General features: G+C 29.0%; 2 protein-coding genes across 4 annotated transcripts; both read right to left on the minus strand.

Annotated features, from left to right (window-relative positions):
- On the minus strand, positions 6237 to 7657 carry LOC109350952. Of its 2 annotated transcripts, none has more exons than XM_019592265.1 (2): positions 6794 to 7657; positions 6237 to 6714 (listed from the first exon to the last, which is right to left on the minus strand). In XM_019592265.1, exon 1 carries the CDS (start codon positions 7571 to 7573, stop codon positions 6896 to 6898), a length of 678 nt encoding a protein of 225 aa, XP_019447810.1. In that variant the 5' UTR covers positions 7574 to 7657; the 3' UTR covers positions 6237 to 6714; positions 6794 to 6895. The 2 variants fall into 2 exon arrangements, with proteins under 2 accessions (XP_019447810.1, XP_019447811.1); XM_019592266.1 differs by having other exon boundaries at positions 6786 to 7657.
- LOC109350954 lies at positions 7873 to 9674 on the minus strand. Of its 2 annotated transcripts, XM_019592268.1 has the most exons (4): positions 9558 to 9674; positions 9451 to 9523; positions 8422 to 9200; positions 7873 to 8350 (listed from the first exon to the last, which is right to left on the minus strand). In XM_019592268.1, exons 2-3 carry the CDS (start codon positions 9502 to 9504, stop codon positions 8532 to 8534), a joined length of 723 nt encoding a protein of 240 aa, XP_019447813.1. In that variant the 5' UTR covers positions 9505 to 9523; positions 9558 to 9674; the 3' UTR covers positions 7873 to 8350; positions 8422 to 8531. The 2 variants fall into 2 exon arrangements, with proteins under 2 accessions (XP_019447813.1, XP_019447814.1); XM_019592269.1 differs by having other exon boundaries at positions 9451 to 9560.

Genomic DNA, 18708 nt, shown 5'->3' on the forward strand with positions numbered 1-18708 from the left:
TCATAACTTTCATACATTTTTATTATATTGGTTTGTTTTATAATCATATAAACATCAACTTTTAAAACAAAAGAATACAATGGAATAATATATAATGTATTGAGTATTTGTTTATCTTTATTAGGGATAACAAAAAAATTTGATTTGTGGTACCAGTAGAAATTCTACTTACAATGAGTATTCGTAATAATAGCTTATGAGTATGAGTGAGTTTTATGATCTCGCCTTGTGGATACCTGTGAATTTATATATTTAGTTTTTAGTTAAATATTTTTTTATTTTAAGATTCTATATCATATAGTTTATTATTATTTTATAATAAATTATACATATTTAACCATAATCATAAATTTATCATATTATATGCATAAATATTAAATATTATTATCTTTACGTGCATAAATATTAAATATTATTATTTTGTAGTAATCTTTCGGTTGATTTGATGGACCTATTGATGGTTGTTATGTTTGTTTGTGTTGTACTTGTTCACTCAAATGTTTCTACTAGTTCTGGATTTTGCACTTTACACTATTATTTTGTCTATTTTATTTTAAGTGTTTTCTTCTCTGTCTTTTCTTCAACTTCCATTTTTGCCCTTCATTTCAAGGGCGGTAAAGTTCCTCGAGTAATTGGGAGGGGTGAACAAAGGCCCAAATTTGTCAAAACAAAATAAAACTGACACATATTTAGTCTCCTTAAAATAAGAAATGAAGGTTTTTAATTTTATTCTTACATTTCAATCAAAATAGTATTTAATAAAGATTAAGATTAAATATCTCTACAAGTTGTGCTTAAAATATAATTTGGTTGGGAATTAGGAATTTTTCTTTCCAAGTTTTTTTAAAACAAAATGTTTGGTGCCAGCTAAGGTTGATGTATCTGGTAATGAACTAGTATTATGGTTTAAATTGAAAAGGGAGAGAATTCTATAAGAATATCTAGAGATATTAATGTTAACTTGCCTAAAGTAAATATTATAAAACCTAATTGATAAAATTAGAAATATTTACTATTAACACTTATAATTTCTCTTTAAAAATATTTTTTTAAATTTAATACATATATTTGATAGGCTTCAAAGATGTCTTCTGAACCAAATGTTGAAGTGATATATAGGGGTGTGTATTTACTAACTTGACTACTTATGTTTGAGTATTGTGCATAGAGAAAATTCAGTTAAAAAAATTGTTCTATTTGGATGTTGTTGACAAAATATGATTATTTTATTAGTGTAAGATTTCACTAAATTCTCATAATGACTAAAATGTCAAATATTTGATTCATGTGAGCAAAATTTACTATGAGAAACAACCATACAAATAATTCATATTATAAAATTTTTAAACAAGCGTCTTTTTCTATACAAATAATTCATATTATTGGTCGCTTAGCTAAAAGAATCAATGTTTGTATTCTAAAGATGTAAGAACAATGAAAAGAAGTATGAAGTTACTTGTACAATTAAATATCTTACTTTTCAACCTAAAGAAACATTTGGAATATTTTTCTTTCATCTTCATTTAATGGCTTTATCTTCTTTATTATGTATGTACGTTGCTAAGCAAGTAATGAATTTTGGAGCATCTTGGGTCCATTATATTCTAACAATAGCATTATAAGCTTTCACTTTTGTTTTCCAAAAAGTTGTTGCCTAAGGATAATGAAGGAACACCTTCCTACTTTGGTTACACTTAGTACTACGTAGTTTCTTCATAGAACAATGTTTTAAGCCTTTTTCACTCCCCTAACCTACTATATATGTTCCCCTCCGTAGCAGCATAGTAAATCATCACAATTAAGAAAGAGTGTAATATATATACACTGTCCGTGTAAAGATTTATTAATAATCAATATACCGTCTACATTTGTATTACTTTTATTTAAAAGTAAAAAATGATTAAGATGAATGATAGATAATACAATGACAGTATAAGAGATGCATATGGTACAAGTATTTCATCTTTAAATACGGTATATGACATAATTCATATAATAAATCTCTGAAACTAATTTATCCATAAACTATAAAGTAAATAAGTAAACACGTATTCACAATGTACCCCAAAAAATGTACCAAAAAACATGTATTCACAATCAAATTGTTCATAAATTAAAGGTAAACATGGTAATAACTTGCCCTTATTTTATTCGTTTTATAACATAAATATCTTTTACTTAAAACACTAATTTCCCACAAACCTTAATTTTGCAATGAAGATAAAAATATCAAGTTGTTAGCATGAAAATCTAATATCACTTAGGTTGGCGTCCCTTAAATAAGTTGTTGAAGGATGTGGTACCAAATAAATAAACAAAATGTTCAATAGAATTGGTCAAGATGAATATCATGTTCAACACAACTCAATTAATCAAATGAAAATAAATGGGGTACCTTATTTCCCACTAATGATTTAGCTGCATCACCTAATTGCCATTTTCATAGGATAGGTTTACTCTAATGATCAAGTATGCTATGATCAAATCAAAGGAAAATAAATGGTAATGAGAAAGCATATGTCTCAAACATATTCATGCATTAAAATCAATGTCGATAGAGTAAGAATCTTCACCGATACTACTGAAAAAAATATAATTTTTAATTTTAGTGAGTAAAAATAAAATAATATAAGTATTATTACATTTCGTTTTTATTTTGTTTTATCATAGTATTTATCTCTCCAGTATTAGAGATTCTCCATGCATATTTTTATTAGACAATCTCGTAATATTGAAAATATGTACTTTATTAATCGTACAAGAGAATAAACAGATTCGATGATTAATTAAAAAGTAAGGTTAATTAGACATGAACATATTAGAGGCAATATCGTGCTATCGTGGGGGTTCCTTTTTGTTTAACTATTTTCCTACATATGATGCAGATTTTAGCTTCATGATTATGCTATCTCAACTAATTATAATAATGTATTTAAAGTGGTCCAGATCTAGAGTTATAATATTATTCAACACTTTTTTTCTAGTCTTCCAGAACTTTATAGAAAGGAAGCCTCTAAATATGAAAGAATATGAAATTAAAAATGCATGGTTGTATACAAAAGAATGCCAAGATCTCATTGATTCAGATATCAATAGTAAAATGTATGAAAAAGGCATGAGGCAGAATATATTGGTTCTTAGTGTCTGTGCATCAAATATGGATCAGAGGCAAATGTGTATAGTGAATTATGTCTCATTTAATAAAATTTGGATATCTAATAAAAAAAATTGAACAGTGAAAAATAGAATAAATTGATGTATTATTTTTATTAGGTGTCAAAATTTTATTGAATGTGATATAGTTGAAGACATACTTTTGGAACATTAATTCAGTTTGACTTAGCCAAATTGAGCTTGCATTCATCTTCAAGCATAGAATTAATTGAGTTTGATATGTATATGCCCAATTCATCAAGGCAAAAGACTTATATGTTGATTTTCATATATCTCTCTGCTTAACTTAGGCCCACAAATCAATTCAAGCAATTATTCCATTTAGTGGCCTAATTTTCTAAGACATTATTAAAGGGTAGATGATTTAGAAAGTTTAGGATTATGGAAAATGATGTGATACTTGTTCCAATTTCAGTAGTAGAGTAGCTAGTTTTGCTTATACGGGAATTATCATTAAATCATGGGGTATAGTTGAAAAGCCACAAAGTCTTGTTGCCCAAATTCAGGGTAACTAAACCAACAAGGGGACTTGTGTGTACAAGTCTTTAAGAGACAGAAACAGATGGCTCATAAAAGAGGGGAGGGTACTTCCCTTCTGCAAGGGCAAAACTAAAGTATAATAAGTTTGACTGGATCTCACAACTACCAACTTTCAAAAAGAAAAATCGGGATGTGTAGTTGTTATGTCCCTCCCAACAAATGTTACTCACATGAATTGAACCTTACCTTTTAACTTATCTAGAGATCCAACAGGACCTTATACCATTACACCAACGTGGTAGTTGAGTTTAAGTTGGAGGGTCATTTTTCTCGTTAGATTTTATATTCAGCTTTTTTTGTGGGTAACCATGCAATTTATTATATTATACCTATAAAAGAAAGTGTCCTCCAATTATGGTTCTCCCCTTTTTTATGTAACATCTTTGTATTTTGGCATTTATCATGACGCATGAGCATTGAGTCCCTGAATGAAGTTGGGCTGGAGATAAATCCATAGGCCCAAGAACCACATCATTTGAAGAGTTGCCTTTCTGAAAAGAGTTGTAAAATTTGGGCCAATATATGAACTTTCTATCTTAGTCTTGATGTCACTGTTTACCAACAAAGCCTTGGTCCAGTAATGTAATGTTCCGCTAGATTAAAGATAAATGATTTAACTTCTATGAGCGATATTTATTGAGAGAGACAGTCACACACAATGAGAATAGATCCTAAGTTGAATAATTGACGTGAATGAGATATACTTATCGGTTGGAGTCTACCAAATCAATAAATAAACTTTTCCTTTAATTTTCTTATAATGACACATTAATTCTACACAAAAATTACATCCATAAATTGCACTCGATTAAAATATGTGTTCTTTGAATGTAAGGTTAACTTGGGACCCTTTTATATATGGACCTAGGCTTTGTAAGCTCAATTTTTTTATGATGTAAAGTATTGGCTTATTAGCCTCATATTTATTGATTGACCAAAGTTGGAATATGCTTTGTCATGTGCACCATGAATTGCGCCATTCGCGGTCTAGGTCAAGAATGTGGCTTAGCATGTGAAGAATTTATTGACAATTTCACATGATGCTTGTAAGCTAGATCAAAGTGTTTGTGACTATTGACTATGAAACAATAAATCATAATAGTAGATAAATGCTAAATGGTGTAACATTTAGAAAAGTTACTTGTAATAGGCACTGTTAACATGTTTTCATTGCTTGTGTGTGACACAATATACACATAGACATTAGATTCTTTGGTGAAAAGTTAAGTCAACTAATTCAACCACTAAACCTTTATATCACTATGTTGGATCGAAAATACAGATTGAATGATGTTATTATGCTCTATCATAAATTATATTTATTGACAAAGCATTGAACGTTAAGTCTTTCTCTATCATTTCTCATATGATTTTTTCTTAGTCTCCCTATTCCTCTTAAAATTAGACTAGCTTCCATTTAACTATCCCTCCTTATGGGGCTTCTATCGGTCTCATCCATATATATCTAAATCACATAACACACGAGTGTACCATCTTTTCTACAATAGACATTGTTCCAACTGTCTCCATGATGCATTCATTTTAAATCATATTTTGTCTAGTCATTATTCTCGAGCATAGTTTCAGACTCTTTATATCTACCTGCCTCCTATAGAGAAGATTATATATGTGACTGATACCTTCCTTTACCTGCCCTTGACCATATCAATTCAAACGCACCATGGCATTGCCACATTTGTATAAGATGGCTAAGATTTAACTAGGAATTTTACATCCTTGTATTTGTTACTCTATTAGAGGTTACCAAATAGGGATATAATACAATACAGAAATTAAGAAGGTATTTTCATAAGAGGAGAGAAATGACATAAAATAAAGTGATGGATAAGCTAGTTGCTGCAGTAATAAAATAAAGTTTTGAGAGTATGCATCATAACAAATCTTTTTTGGTTGGCTCAATAAAATTCAACCCTTTTTAATACCACCTAACATGTTATATTTGTCAGTGGAATCTCTTATATATTTCCCCCCAATGGAATGTTTTATGGCTCAAATAATTCAACCCTTCTTTTCCAATACCATAATCTAACATGTTTAACTTGCAAGTATAATCTCTGATTTTTCCACCTATTGCCATGTTCTCATTGAACATGATAGCTGCTATTGAGACTATAAGTCCATTTAATTTAATATGCTTTCATACTTGAAGAAATATGTGTGACCTCTTAATGTAAGTATTTAAGTTATGAGAATAAAATACCTTTTCATACTTACCAGGAGATAATTTATATCATTCAGCCAATAAAAATACAAATACGATGTGTGTATTATTTTGTTTAATTTTAGAAATATTTTTGTAGAAAATAATTAAATATGACATATGTTATAATTTGAGTGATTATGTGAAATAACTTATTTCCTTATACCAGAAGATATTTTATTCTCTTTTTAAGTTATATTTATAACATTTTGAGTTGTAGCAGATTCCAAAAAATGGGGTTAGTTGAATTATTAACACAAGGGAGAAGAAAATATTTTTCTAAATAAACATAAGATTAGACTTGAATAATCATAACTTACCCAACAAAGGCCTGATATAATCATAATTCATACATCACACTAGCAATAGAACTTTGATTCTAAAACTTTGGGTCCACCCAACCCAACAAGCAGAGATTATAGACCTTTCCTTTGGTTGTTTGTCACAAACTCACAATAATAATCTCCAATTCCAACCACTCCACACCTATTCTCTTAATTGTTGATGTGATCTTATAGATCAATCTCACTCAGTCACAAACATACAAACTCAAATCACATGCTGGACTATAGTATATTTTGTTACATTATAGTTTCAGAATAATAAAATCCATATTCCCTCACAAAGCAAAAGTAGAATGTTAAGAGGGGAAATTCCAAAGGATAAATTCCTCACCCTAAATCAAACACATTTTGCTTCTCCATCCTTTTCTCTATGGATGAGTTAACTTGTGTCCTAGAACAAACCACTATAAACATGCTAGATCAGTCACATACCACCTTGCTACTTTTGATTCCCGGAAAGATACTTGTTTGGAGGGATATTCATGCACCCGAAAATAAATTAGTACTAAAAAAATACCATATTGCTACTCTTATCATCTAACCTTTGAGGTCATGTGAACTTCAAAATATATAAACTAAAAATATGTAAGATAAATAAATCTGACTCAGTAAAAAGTCACTGAAGTACAACCCTTTGGTACTTGTTATCAGTAGAAGAATCAGAACCATCATAAAGTACCCTTTTTCTACTAACTCTTCCACAGTTTGTGGCAGTGCTGCTACTGCTACCATTGGTGCTAAAAAATGAATCTTGATGGAGAAACTGTGGTGCAGATATGGTTACAGGGGGGATCTCAAAAGACTCAAGTAATGGTGGTGGATGTTTCCATTGAGGAAGTGGTCCTGCAAGGAGCAAAGTTTGAAGAAGAGGACCAGCTTTAATAACTGCTTGTAAAAGTTTACCTTTTTCAGGTAATGGCTTTTCTGGTGTTAGTTCAATCATGGATTGTAGTGAAAAATGGTCAATGAGTGGTGATGAAACAATGCTTTCTTCACAATCTGATGAAGAAAGAGCATTGTTTTGGTCAAGTTCTATTCTAGGATCATCTTCAATGCTGGAAATTCCAGATAATGGAGCTGTTTGTTGATGAAAAAGGAGCTTCTCCAAGAGAAGTTTATGGCATTTCTCTTGTGCTTCATTTCTTTCCATTATGGTTTTTTGAATTAGATTTTTTAGATCAAGTAATTGATCATCCTTTTTTCTAAGTTCTTCTTGTACTGCAACCTTTGTTTGTTCAAGCTCCAAAATAGTGTACATGAGGGAATGTTTCAACTCCTCCATTGACTGCATCATAAATCAAGTTTATTAATATTTACAATAACAATGAACAATTATTCTGAAGTTTCAAATAATATGAACCCCATTATACCCATTTATTTTAATAAAAAATGAAATTTGTTCGACAACACATATGTTATAATTTGAGTGATTATGTGAAATAACTTATTTCCTTATACCAGAAGATATTTTATTCTCTTTTTAAGTTATATTTATAACATTTTGAGTTGTAGCAGATTCCAAAAAATGGGGTTAGTTGAATTATTAACACAAGGGAGAAGAAAATATTTTTCTAAATAAACATAAGATTAGACTTGAATAATCATAACTTACCCAACAAAGGCCTGATATAATCATAATTCATACATCACACTAGCAATAGAACTTTGATTCTAAAACTTTGGGTCCACCCAACCCAACAAGCAGAGATTATAGACCTTTCCTTTGGTTGTTTGTCACAAACTCACAATAATAATCTCCAATTCCAACCACTCCACACCTATTCTCTTAATTGTTGATGTGATCTTATAGATCAATCTCACTCAGTCACAAACATACAAACTCAAATCACATGCTGGACTATAGTATATTTTGTTACATTATAGTTTCAGAATAATAAAATCCATATTCCCTCACAAAGCAAAAGTAGAATGTTAAGAGGGGAAATTCCAAAGGATAAATTCCTCACCCTAAATCAAACACATTTTGCTTCTCCATCCTTTTCTCTATGGATGAGTTAACTTGTGTCCTAGAACAAACCACTATAAACATGCTAGATCAGTCACATACCACCTTGCTACTTTTGATTCCCGGAAAGATACTTGTTTGGAGGGATATTCATGCACCCGAAAATAAATTAGTACTAAAAAAATACCATATTGCTACTCTTATCATCTAACCTTTGAGGTCATGTGAACTTCAAAATATATAAACTAAAAATATGTAAGATAAATAAATCTGACTCAGTAAAAAGTCACTGAAGTACAACCCTTTGGTACTTGTTATCAGTAGAAGAATCAGAACCATCATAAAGTACCCTTTTTCTACTAACTCTTCCACAGTTTGTGGCAGTGCTGCTACTGCTACCATTGGTGCTAAAAAATGAATCTTGATGGAGAAACTGTGGTGCAGATATGGTTACAGGGGGGATCTCAAAAGACTCAAGTAATGGTGGTGGATGTTTCCATTGAGGAAGTGGTCCTGCAAGGAGCAAAGTTTGAAGAAGAGGACCAGCTTTAATAACTGCTTGTAAAAGTTTACCTTTTTCAGGTAATGGCTTTTCTGGTGTTAGTTCAATCATGGATTGTAGTGAAAAATGGTCAATGAGTGGTGATGAAACAATGCTTTCTTCACAATCTGATGAAGAAAGAGCATTGTTTTGGTCAAGTTCTATTCTAGGATCATCTTCAATGCTGGAAATTCCAGATAATGGAGCTGTTTGTTGATGAAAAAGGAGCTTCTCCAAGAGAAGTTTATGGCATTTCTCTTGTGCTTCATTTCTTTCCATTATGGTTTTTTGAATTAGATTTTTTAGATCAAGTAATTGATCATCCTTTTTTCTAAGTTCTTCTTGTACTGCAACCTTTGTTTGTTCAAGCTCCAAAATAGTGTACATGAGGGAATGTTTCAACTCCTCCATTGACTGCATCATAAATCAAGTTTATTAATATTTACAATAACAATGAACAATTATTCTGAAGTTTCAAATAATATGAACCCCATTATACCCATTTATTTTAATAAAAAATGAAATTTGTTCGACAACTTTTGTGACAACTTTCGGCTTCATACATGTGGTTGTACATATAATGTTGTTGTCTTATAATGCATAAAATACTATCAAGTTCTGTAATATAGAAATAGTTGAAGAATATGAGAGAGTAGTTAGTTACCTTTCCATGACAATAGTGAGCCCAATTTACAAGAGAACTATGCTGATTGTCCATGTTCTGAAGATGAGAATTGCTATGAATTTCTGATATTTTTTAAAGAGTAAGACAATATATAGAGAAGAAAAAAGAGATTATAGTTAGAGAGTTGTGAGTGGTGGTTCAAACTCTTTATAAGAGCTAGTCTAAGATACTATTGACCAATGTAGGTGGATTGCATTGATGCTTTTTCACTAGGGGTTGGAGAAGAAAAGCACATAAAAGGCCAAAATCTACTACCCTAGGCTTTATCTAAGAATAATATAATGCCTCCATCATATGGGAATGGATTTTTATGTTTTTTGTTATGCAAATAGCACAAATAAGTATAAAGATATTTTATCAATAAATCAACTAAATTTGTAAAGTTTCTTTTATAAACAACACAAGAGAATTCATTATGTTATAAGTATTATGTTTTTTTGTTGAATAAGAGGCTCATAGAAGGTGATCTTGCCATGAGAGGAAGAGAATCCATACACTTATATTATTTATGTCTCATAGTAAAACTTTCTAGAGTTTAAGACTAATTTTATATTTAAGAGGAAAGTCTTAACCATAATATTATTCATAGTCTTGTACAAAATGTCAAAAATATCACATTTAGTATATTTAATTTGGTAGGAGGAAATATAGTGGCACAAAGGGAAAGATATTCTAATAACCACTAACCCAAGTAGTGCATTAGAGAGGACAAACATTTGTTGTCTTCAAGTATGATCAAAAATTTGTCTCAAACTAATCACAATATGTCACATCAATTAAAAAAGTAAATATAACTTATTTTATCTATTTTTATTTCATTATAATTTGTTTAGGATAAACTTAGAGCCAAAAATCATTCTATAATATTCCTCCTATCAGTTAGCTTTTGGGAGAAAGGTAGAAGAAACTTTTTACATTGAATGGGAGTCTACATGATGTTGATACTAACCCCTAAAAGTTAGATTTTAACTAGAGTTAGACCCAATAATTATTATTACAGATAAATTATTTATTAATTTGATAAATAACATCTTAATCTTAATTCAACATCTTAATGAGTTAATAGTAGGCACAATATTTTATGATTTTAAAAATAATAAACTCAATTTAGGTGGTTTGTTTTTTCATTTATTCTCGTACTTATTTCTTCTTGAATTGAATATAATATTTATAGAAATGGTAGAGGGAAAGGACATCATTTTGTTGTTCACTTGTAGGGTTCAAGAATTTAAGGAACTTTTGGCCTTTGTGCTGTCCACTAAGGGTATTATAATTTATACATTAGTGTGTTGTATATGTTATCATGCATCTTTCTAAGCGTGCAGGGAGGCCATTTTCTTATAATTATATTTGGCCTTCATATTTCATTGGCAATCAGTGTGATCAACTATCATTGATTTGTATTAATTTTGTTTGAAAATTAATGATGATTAACATATGAATAGTATATGATTTACTAACAATGTAAAAAACACTTACACTGTTGGTATATACATATTAAATTTTGAGTTAGTAGTTAAGTTAGCACATCATTTTGTTTTAAAAAAATGAGGATATATATATATAAGAGCACGAAGTGGCATTGCACTATTGTAGAGTGAGTATTTTCAAAGTCATATAATTGTATGTCTTAGGCATGTCACGGAAACATAATTAAAATAGTGATATAGAATTATCACAGTAGAGTAATTGCAATTTTTCTTTTAATCAATCAAATAATAAATGGCAAGTCATAGGCCATATAAACTTGGAGAAAGAGTAGCATACGCAAATGCCTATTATGCATGATCAATCAAAATCATAGATATTTAAAAAATATATAATAAGGTTTTGTCATTTTTAAATCATATGAAAGTATTAATTAATATGACTAGTATTATGCTTATACAATATTTATTCATAAACTTGACATCTTTCATCTAACTTCTCATATAATGTTGAAGAAAATCTTTGGGAAAATGATCCTAACATTAAGAGGAGGGATACATTATATATGCCGTTACCTTATCACCTTTAATAACTAAAATAATTGCCCACTATACAATATATGTAGCCAATATTTTAATACGCTAATGATATTATATATTATATATAATAATTCTACAAATAATGCTAAAAAAAAAAATTTCCTAAAAAGTTTAGTACTAGATAAAATGGTGACACATGTCCTTCGAAAAAATTAACGGTGTAGATTTTAAATTACTTTTTTTAAATCATAAAACTTATTATAACCTCACATTCTAGTATTGGATTGTTCAGTACTGGAGATGATCCAGACCCCATTCGAGTATTCTCTCTGGTTACAACAAAAGCTTCCGGTTGGCAATTTGGACTGCAAAATTATAATGGATTGGTGAAAATTAATGAGTTTGAACCTTTACAAGCCTACAAGGTGTTCCAATATGCTTTCAAACATGGGAATAGAAAATGAAAAATAAGAATCATAGTACACTCATTTAGGTTGCAATTTAAGATATTCTTAGGAGTAATTTGTCGGCCAAATATGGTAACATCGATGTTGTTCACGCATGGATAAGAAATTCATTGCAAATTGAAGACACAAACTCGTAAGAGATAAGTGGTATAATCCATCATTTTAGCATCTATGTCTTAGGAGTGAATATCACTCCATCTCCATGTCAATTTTGTTTAAGGTAAATGCTCGTTGAACATTATAACTACGGACATCATGCGGGTCGTGTAATATATATATACTAAGAGTGTAAATATTTATACACAGTCAATACATCATCTATTATTTATTTATATTACTTTTATTTTGAGTGAATGATGATAAAATTTGAATGTTGAATGATGCAGTGCGTCCTTTTCCCTTTTTGTTACATTTTTTGAGAAATATTTTTAATCTACCTTTAAGGTGAAGTTGCATTATAGAATAGTTTTACTCAATGGTCTTAATCATTTATGGCATTCAATCATACACAACTATATAAGTTTTTGCATTTTAAACTTTGAGAAGCCACACCATTTTTTTGTCATGGCTAATTTTGCATGATCTTACCATGGATAAAGAGAATGGTTTGGTATCAAAAGGGTACATGGATAAAATCATATTCTTAATTCCCTTTTTGACTCGTCCACTTTTAAATCTTTTATATTTTGTATACAAGAAAATATACACCACTTACTACACAAGAGAAATGCTAGAGAAAGAAATGGAGATTACGTCATTAGTAATGTCTCAAGTCTCAATAATGGAATGGCAATTGGATTCTCTAAAAAAAGTAATATTTTTAAGTAATATGACCCCTATGTGTAATATCATATTTTTTGGGTTATTTGAAGACTAATTTTTGATGTTATAATTATTTATCTCTAAATATTACTTATTTTTATTTATTTATATACATATTTTTTAGAATTTATTCAAAAAATTGTTGTACACATTATTGTACCATTTTGAAGCCAAATATGATATAATATCATACAATGTTAGTATTTGAACGTGCACTTCTCTAATAACATTAAAGTGAGAGTGGTCTTTGACTTTTAAGCCAAATAAACTTTATGATCAACATATATGTGTATATATTTGAACAATATTAGTTTTAAAACGGTCTACGGATCAAAATCAAATAAGAAGTGGGTCTCCACTACAAAACCTGTAAAGTTTGATCAATTATATAAACGGCCTACAAGCCACCACCTATTACTTTCAAGTACTACCCTATAACAAATATAATAAATAATAAATAATTAACTAGTGTACATGCTTTTTACATATATATCACCCTATACATTTAGCAAGATCTTACACCGTTAGATTAACGCTTAATTCGTTATATAGAATTAGTGGGAATTAATACACACCAAAGGGATAGTAAGGTCCTAATCTAACCCTTGAGAACTATGGATAATGACAACTTTGTTTAAACCCCGTGGGCTCCATTAGCTCAAAGAATTTATGAGCAGAAAAAAAGATAAATTGTTTAAAACAGCGATTTAATATTATAAATTGATAGTGTAAGTATTTTTTATACCGTTAATAAATTATTTACTATCGATTTGTTAATCACTGTTGACTCTTAAACAAAAGTAATATAAATCAATTATGAATGATATGCTAACAATATAAAAAATTTTACACTATCAATGCATAAATTCTAAACCCTTAGAACAATGGGTCTCCAACCATTTTTACTATAATATTTAGGTGGGTCGTCAAATCCATTCATATCATGTTTTCTAGATCTTTGGAATCCCAAGCTGTAGTTAGCATGCCAATTAATTAAAGCTAATATTATATCTATTACATTATCGTTTTGTTAATTTGAATAACGAATTTAAATTCTAACATAAGTTTATCAATAGTTATCATAAATACGAAATCAAATTTGTTGTATTTGTGTTACTTGTATGTTAAAGTATGGTAAATTCTATTTGAATGGTTTCTCTAGGAGTTTTAGTTCTCAAAAGAACATGGGTGGTTGCTATGCTCCTCACTCACAAAGCAAGGAAAAGTTGTAGTATTATTGACTATGAGTCTCATTTCATGTGCACATGGCAGCACAATTTTTTTTGTTTCAGAACTGTATTCTCGCACTCAAAACAATCTTGTCCGAATTGGAAACATCCACATGTATGTAAGATTGATTCTTCTAGTGGATATTTTTTCATTCATAAGACCAAACTTATGACATTGCTTGAGAAAAATCAAACATAAACTACTTAAACCAACACTCGTTGATACATGGTAGTACAATTTGTGTATGATCAATAATCACTTTACAATAAAAAGTTCACATGGCTTTAAGACCTAAAAGCTGAAAATAATTTGTTGTGTCATTTTCATTAATTTAATGTTTCTGTTTTTTTTTCTTTAAAAGGAATAGGGTCCACAACTTGTCCAAAATTTAAGAGTTTACACAATCCTTTGTAACTTTACCATGGCTCTTAATATCAAACCTAGATGTGTTTAGCTGAAGAGTAATAATTGGACCAGCCTTCATATCTTTTTTGGGGTGCAGTTCAGGAAATAAAATATGGGCTACTAAAATATTAAAGGCCCATATATCACCCCTAAAAGGAGAAATTAGAGTCCACATGGTGGCCCACTGGCAAATTATGAAAATTAAGAGCATGCTTGTTTGATAAAAAAACAAAGTAAGAAAACATTATTGGAATAGAATGATAAATATTGGGAGTAAGTCCTATATTGTCCTATCAATAAAAATTTCATATTGTTTGTTTCATTATTTTAGATATAGTTTAGATATACGTAGGGATGTTACTCTCATTACCAATTGGTTTCGAGATGAAACCTTAATATGTTATCATAGTCAAAATGTAACTCTATTGTTTTTATTACCAAAGATGTTCTTTCACTATGAGTTAAAGATAATCATTTGTCTGGTTTGACAGCTTTCTATATAGAAACATACTGGAAAGTAAATTTCATATCGTCTACCTCATTCTCTTACCCATAGTTTATTGGTTTTGAAATAAAACCTTAACACTACCATATTTCATCTCCTTCAACACATCTTGTTTATCATTGTACACTGTTCTTTAAAATCAATAAATATTGTTTTATTGGTTGAGGGAAGCATATGCTTGTGAATGAAATACATATTGATTTAATAAAAATGTAAATAAAATATGAATTCAATAAAACAGTACATTATTTTATTATTCTATATAAATAATAACAAACATGATGTTTTATAATATATACTTTTAGTAAATTAATATGATAATATATCAATAATATAAATACATAATGAGTAAAGTAAAATATTTTTATTAAATATGGTAACAAATAATTTAATATAATATTGTAAACACAAAATAATACGAGTAATAACACAAATGAGTAAAATACTATATTTCATACAATTGTGAATGCAAAAGTCAATAATAATATGAATAAAAACTATAATTTGGAACAAACAGTGACTTGTAAAAATTCTACATAAAGAAAAGATATTGCATTCAAATAACTTTTTAGATTATTTTTATAATTTAGATTAAACTATTTCATCACCTTATAACTTAGTTTCTATTATCTTCCTATTAAACTTCTTCCTTACACCATCTCAAACAAGGAAAATGAGGTATATGATAAACATAGTGGTAATTATTGTCAGTCTTTAAATTCTAATTCAGCTTTTGTTGTTTCCTCTGACATCTCACATGCAAGCATAGAAACATGCATGTTCCTAGATGATATCAAAGGCTATTTTCAAGTACCTTTTTCTCTCTAATAATTTGATAGATTCTATCTTTTGGTATTGAGTACCACTTCTTGTACTAGTCCCCATCCTATATATGTGTGACCCCTGCCCTATATTTTGGTTCAGTTCTACATGTGCTTACCCAGCTCACATCGCACTCTTGTAGGGCCAACCCTTAAAAAAATGTTGGAACCTTTTATGCATCTCAAACTCTAATAAGATATTGATAGTGTAAAGTCTTACTAGATCTTTATGATGATTAAAAAATTAAATGTTTGATTCATGTAAACAATACTTATTAGGAGGAACAATCACACATCACAAAATAGATTAAATCCTTACGCATAAGGTGAGACAATACCCTTAATAGAATTATAATTTTATGTATCCTTCTCACATCATTATATCACATTCCAAGAGAGTTTTTTTTAACTCAATCCTAATATCTTTTTTTACTTTGAGGAATATTGGGTGAATGGGATTAATAAACACGCAAATGAACTAACTCATGATGTGTCTTATTTTTATTTTCATTATGGCATATAGTTTTGAAGGTACCCAAAATATCAACTTGAGTTTGGAAAATGGGAATTATCTTTTTAAGGAAGACAATGACGTCCCCACAAACCCTAGTTGCTATATTTATTTCTTCCAATTTTGGGTTAAAGCTCAAAAGGTACCTAAAGTTTTGTACAACTTTATGCCCATTCTATCACTAGTGCTCCTCATTCCCCATTTAATTTAACCAATGTTATGCACCGCATAGTTTTCCCCCCTAATTAATCCTGGATGCCTGAATTATTCAGAACTTTTTAACTAAGTTCTTCTACTAAAAATTATATCTGGGTGTGATGTTATTTAATTATTTATAGAGTAATAACACTTGTGTATGTCCAATATAACTAATATTTTTCTTGCATGCAAGTCTTGAATATCATTTATATTTGAGTTTGTAAACTTATCAATCATTTGTAGTTGGATCTCTAAGATAGGGTTTCTAATTAATAGAAAAATACAAAGTTCAATATCATATATTAGTAATTCCAAACCTATGAATGCATAACAAGTTTATAATTAGATCACCTATAAATCTCCTTGTAGGGTAGATCCCTGTCTTAGTGGTTAACAAAATCATCAATTTAATGTAATAGCAAATGTTTGCAACTTATCTCCTTTTTTATAAATAAAAATATGTCAAAGGCTAAAAGATTTATATAAATTTAAACTTTTTATTTATATAAAACTAGTCAAGACATATACATTTTAACAATACTATTAAATAGTTAAGAAGTTAAAGAAGAAATTTTATATTAGAAATTAGCACGTTTAACATTTTATATTGGGATTGTTATTATTATATCAATAAATATGCATCTTTCCGATTTATTTTAATATTTTATTGATCTATCAATTTTAAAAATCACCAATATGCTTGCCCTCTATTTATTTGTCCTATTACAATAAATTAACATACACCCTTTAAAAACTGTAATAAGTGTGCATGTTATTTTATATTAAATCTAATATTTCCAAAAAATTGATTTTTTATTTTGGATCAAGAACACCCAAATTGAAAAAAAATACAGTGAATTATATAATACGATCAGAAAAATATAGTGCAAATAAGGCAGAGCATAAGTATATGCTGCTGTCACACCTTTAATTCTTATTTTCCATTGTCAAACTTCAGAGTATTTTAAATTCTAATATTCCATTCTTCCAAATTCCGATCTCATTTCGAACTTTCCTATTATTTATTTATTTATATATGACAGGTCCAGGTTCAGACCATTTGTTCCTGCTAAATAGATCTTAGACGTGATACGAACTTCTGTAACAATTATTTAAGCATGTTATGTTATCCTGCTTTCATTATTTAATAATAATCTAATAAAAAAATCAGATTATTTTTTAAGCAGAAACACCTTCCTGTAATGTTTTTTTTTCTGCTTTGTCCAATTGCATTGCATCCAATGCGATCTAATGTTTTCAACCATATGAATTGTTCTAATTAGCTGTAGTTCCAAAAAACAGCGTGATACAATGCTATGCTTTATCTCAATGATCAGCATAAGTGCCTATTATCTTATCAATATAGAAAGTAGGTATAAACTATAAGAGAAATTTATCTTATATTTAATTTTCAAATTTTTTAAAAAGTGATCTAAATGAATAATAACTGTATAAATTTTTATATTAATAATAGATAAATATTATACTTATAATGTTATTTCTATTATTCTTAATAGTATTTGAATGGTATGTAGGTTAATGGTAACAATATTTATCCTTGAGGTCACGAGTTCAAATTGCGAAAGACTTCCCTGGGAGGAGAATAAAATACTGCATGAAATATTTAAGCTTAATGAATGACACACTCAGTATATTCATGGACCTAAGAGATCACATGTCAGAACTGAGGTGTTACAATTTACACTCACATTTATATTTATCTTTATCTTTATTTATTTATATATATATATATAAATAAAGTCAAATTGTATTAATTTTTGTTTCCTTTATTGTATACTTAACTTTCCAATTTCATCTTTTTCATTTTATATTTTTTGCATTTTTTATTCAATTTCCAATATAATATTATTTTAATCAAATTATATTAAATGTTGATCTAGTATTCTAAGGCCTCATTAAATTCACAAGATCAATGATTCAATTCCTATGAATGACATTTGTTGGGGAAGAATATTAGCTCCTTATCCAAAAAATGAAGGAATACCTTAATAATAACAAATATTAGCTCTACGTCATTTATTTATTTTATTATAGGACAATTATTTTGGAACAAGGTTATCTTATTGATAATGTACTCACATTTCTGATTATACATATGGCATTGGACAAACATGTCATTTGAGACCACAAGCAACATGGAAACCGAGACCCTCGCCGAGTTACATTCTGATCCATCCCCATGTGACTTCTCAAACATAACAATCTTTCCCACTTTCTTTTCTCACATTAACTATTAATTAAATATTCATTCAAATAATTATATATCAAATAATCAAAATACTCTTTAGGG

Source organism: Lupinus angustifolius, chromosome LG06, assembly GCF_001865875.1.
Source record: "Lupinus angustifolius cultivar Tanjil chromosome LG06, LupAngTanjil_v1.0, whole genome shotgun sequence".
In the NCBI taxonomy this organism is placed as follows: Eukaryota; Viridiplantae; Streptophyta; class Magnoliopsida; order Fabales; family Fabaceae; genus Lupinus; species Lupinus angustifolius.

Coding starts and splice junctions, on each gene's coding strand:
- LOC109350952 (XM_019592265.1), bottom strand. CDS start 7,573: ATGATGCAGTCAATGGAGGAGTTGAAACATTCCCTCATGTACACTATT.
- LOC109350954 (XM_019592268.1), bottom strand. CDS start 9,504: ATGGACAATCAGCATAGTTCTCTTGTAAATTGGGCTCACTATTGTCAT. Junction 9,201..9,450: donor CTCACTATTGTCATGGAAAG/GTAACTAACTAC, acceptor TTTATGATGCAG/TCAATGGAGGAGTTGAAACA.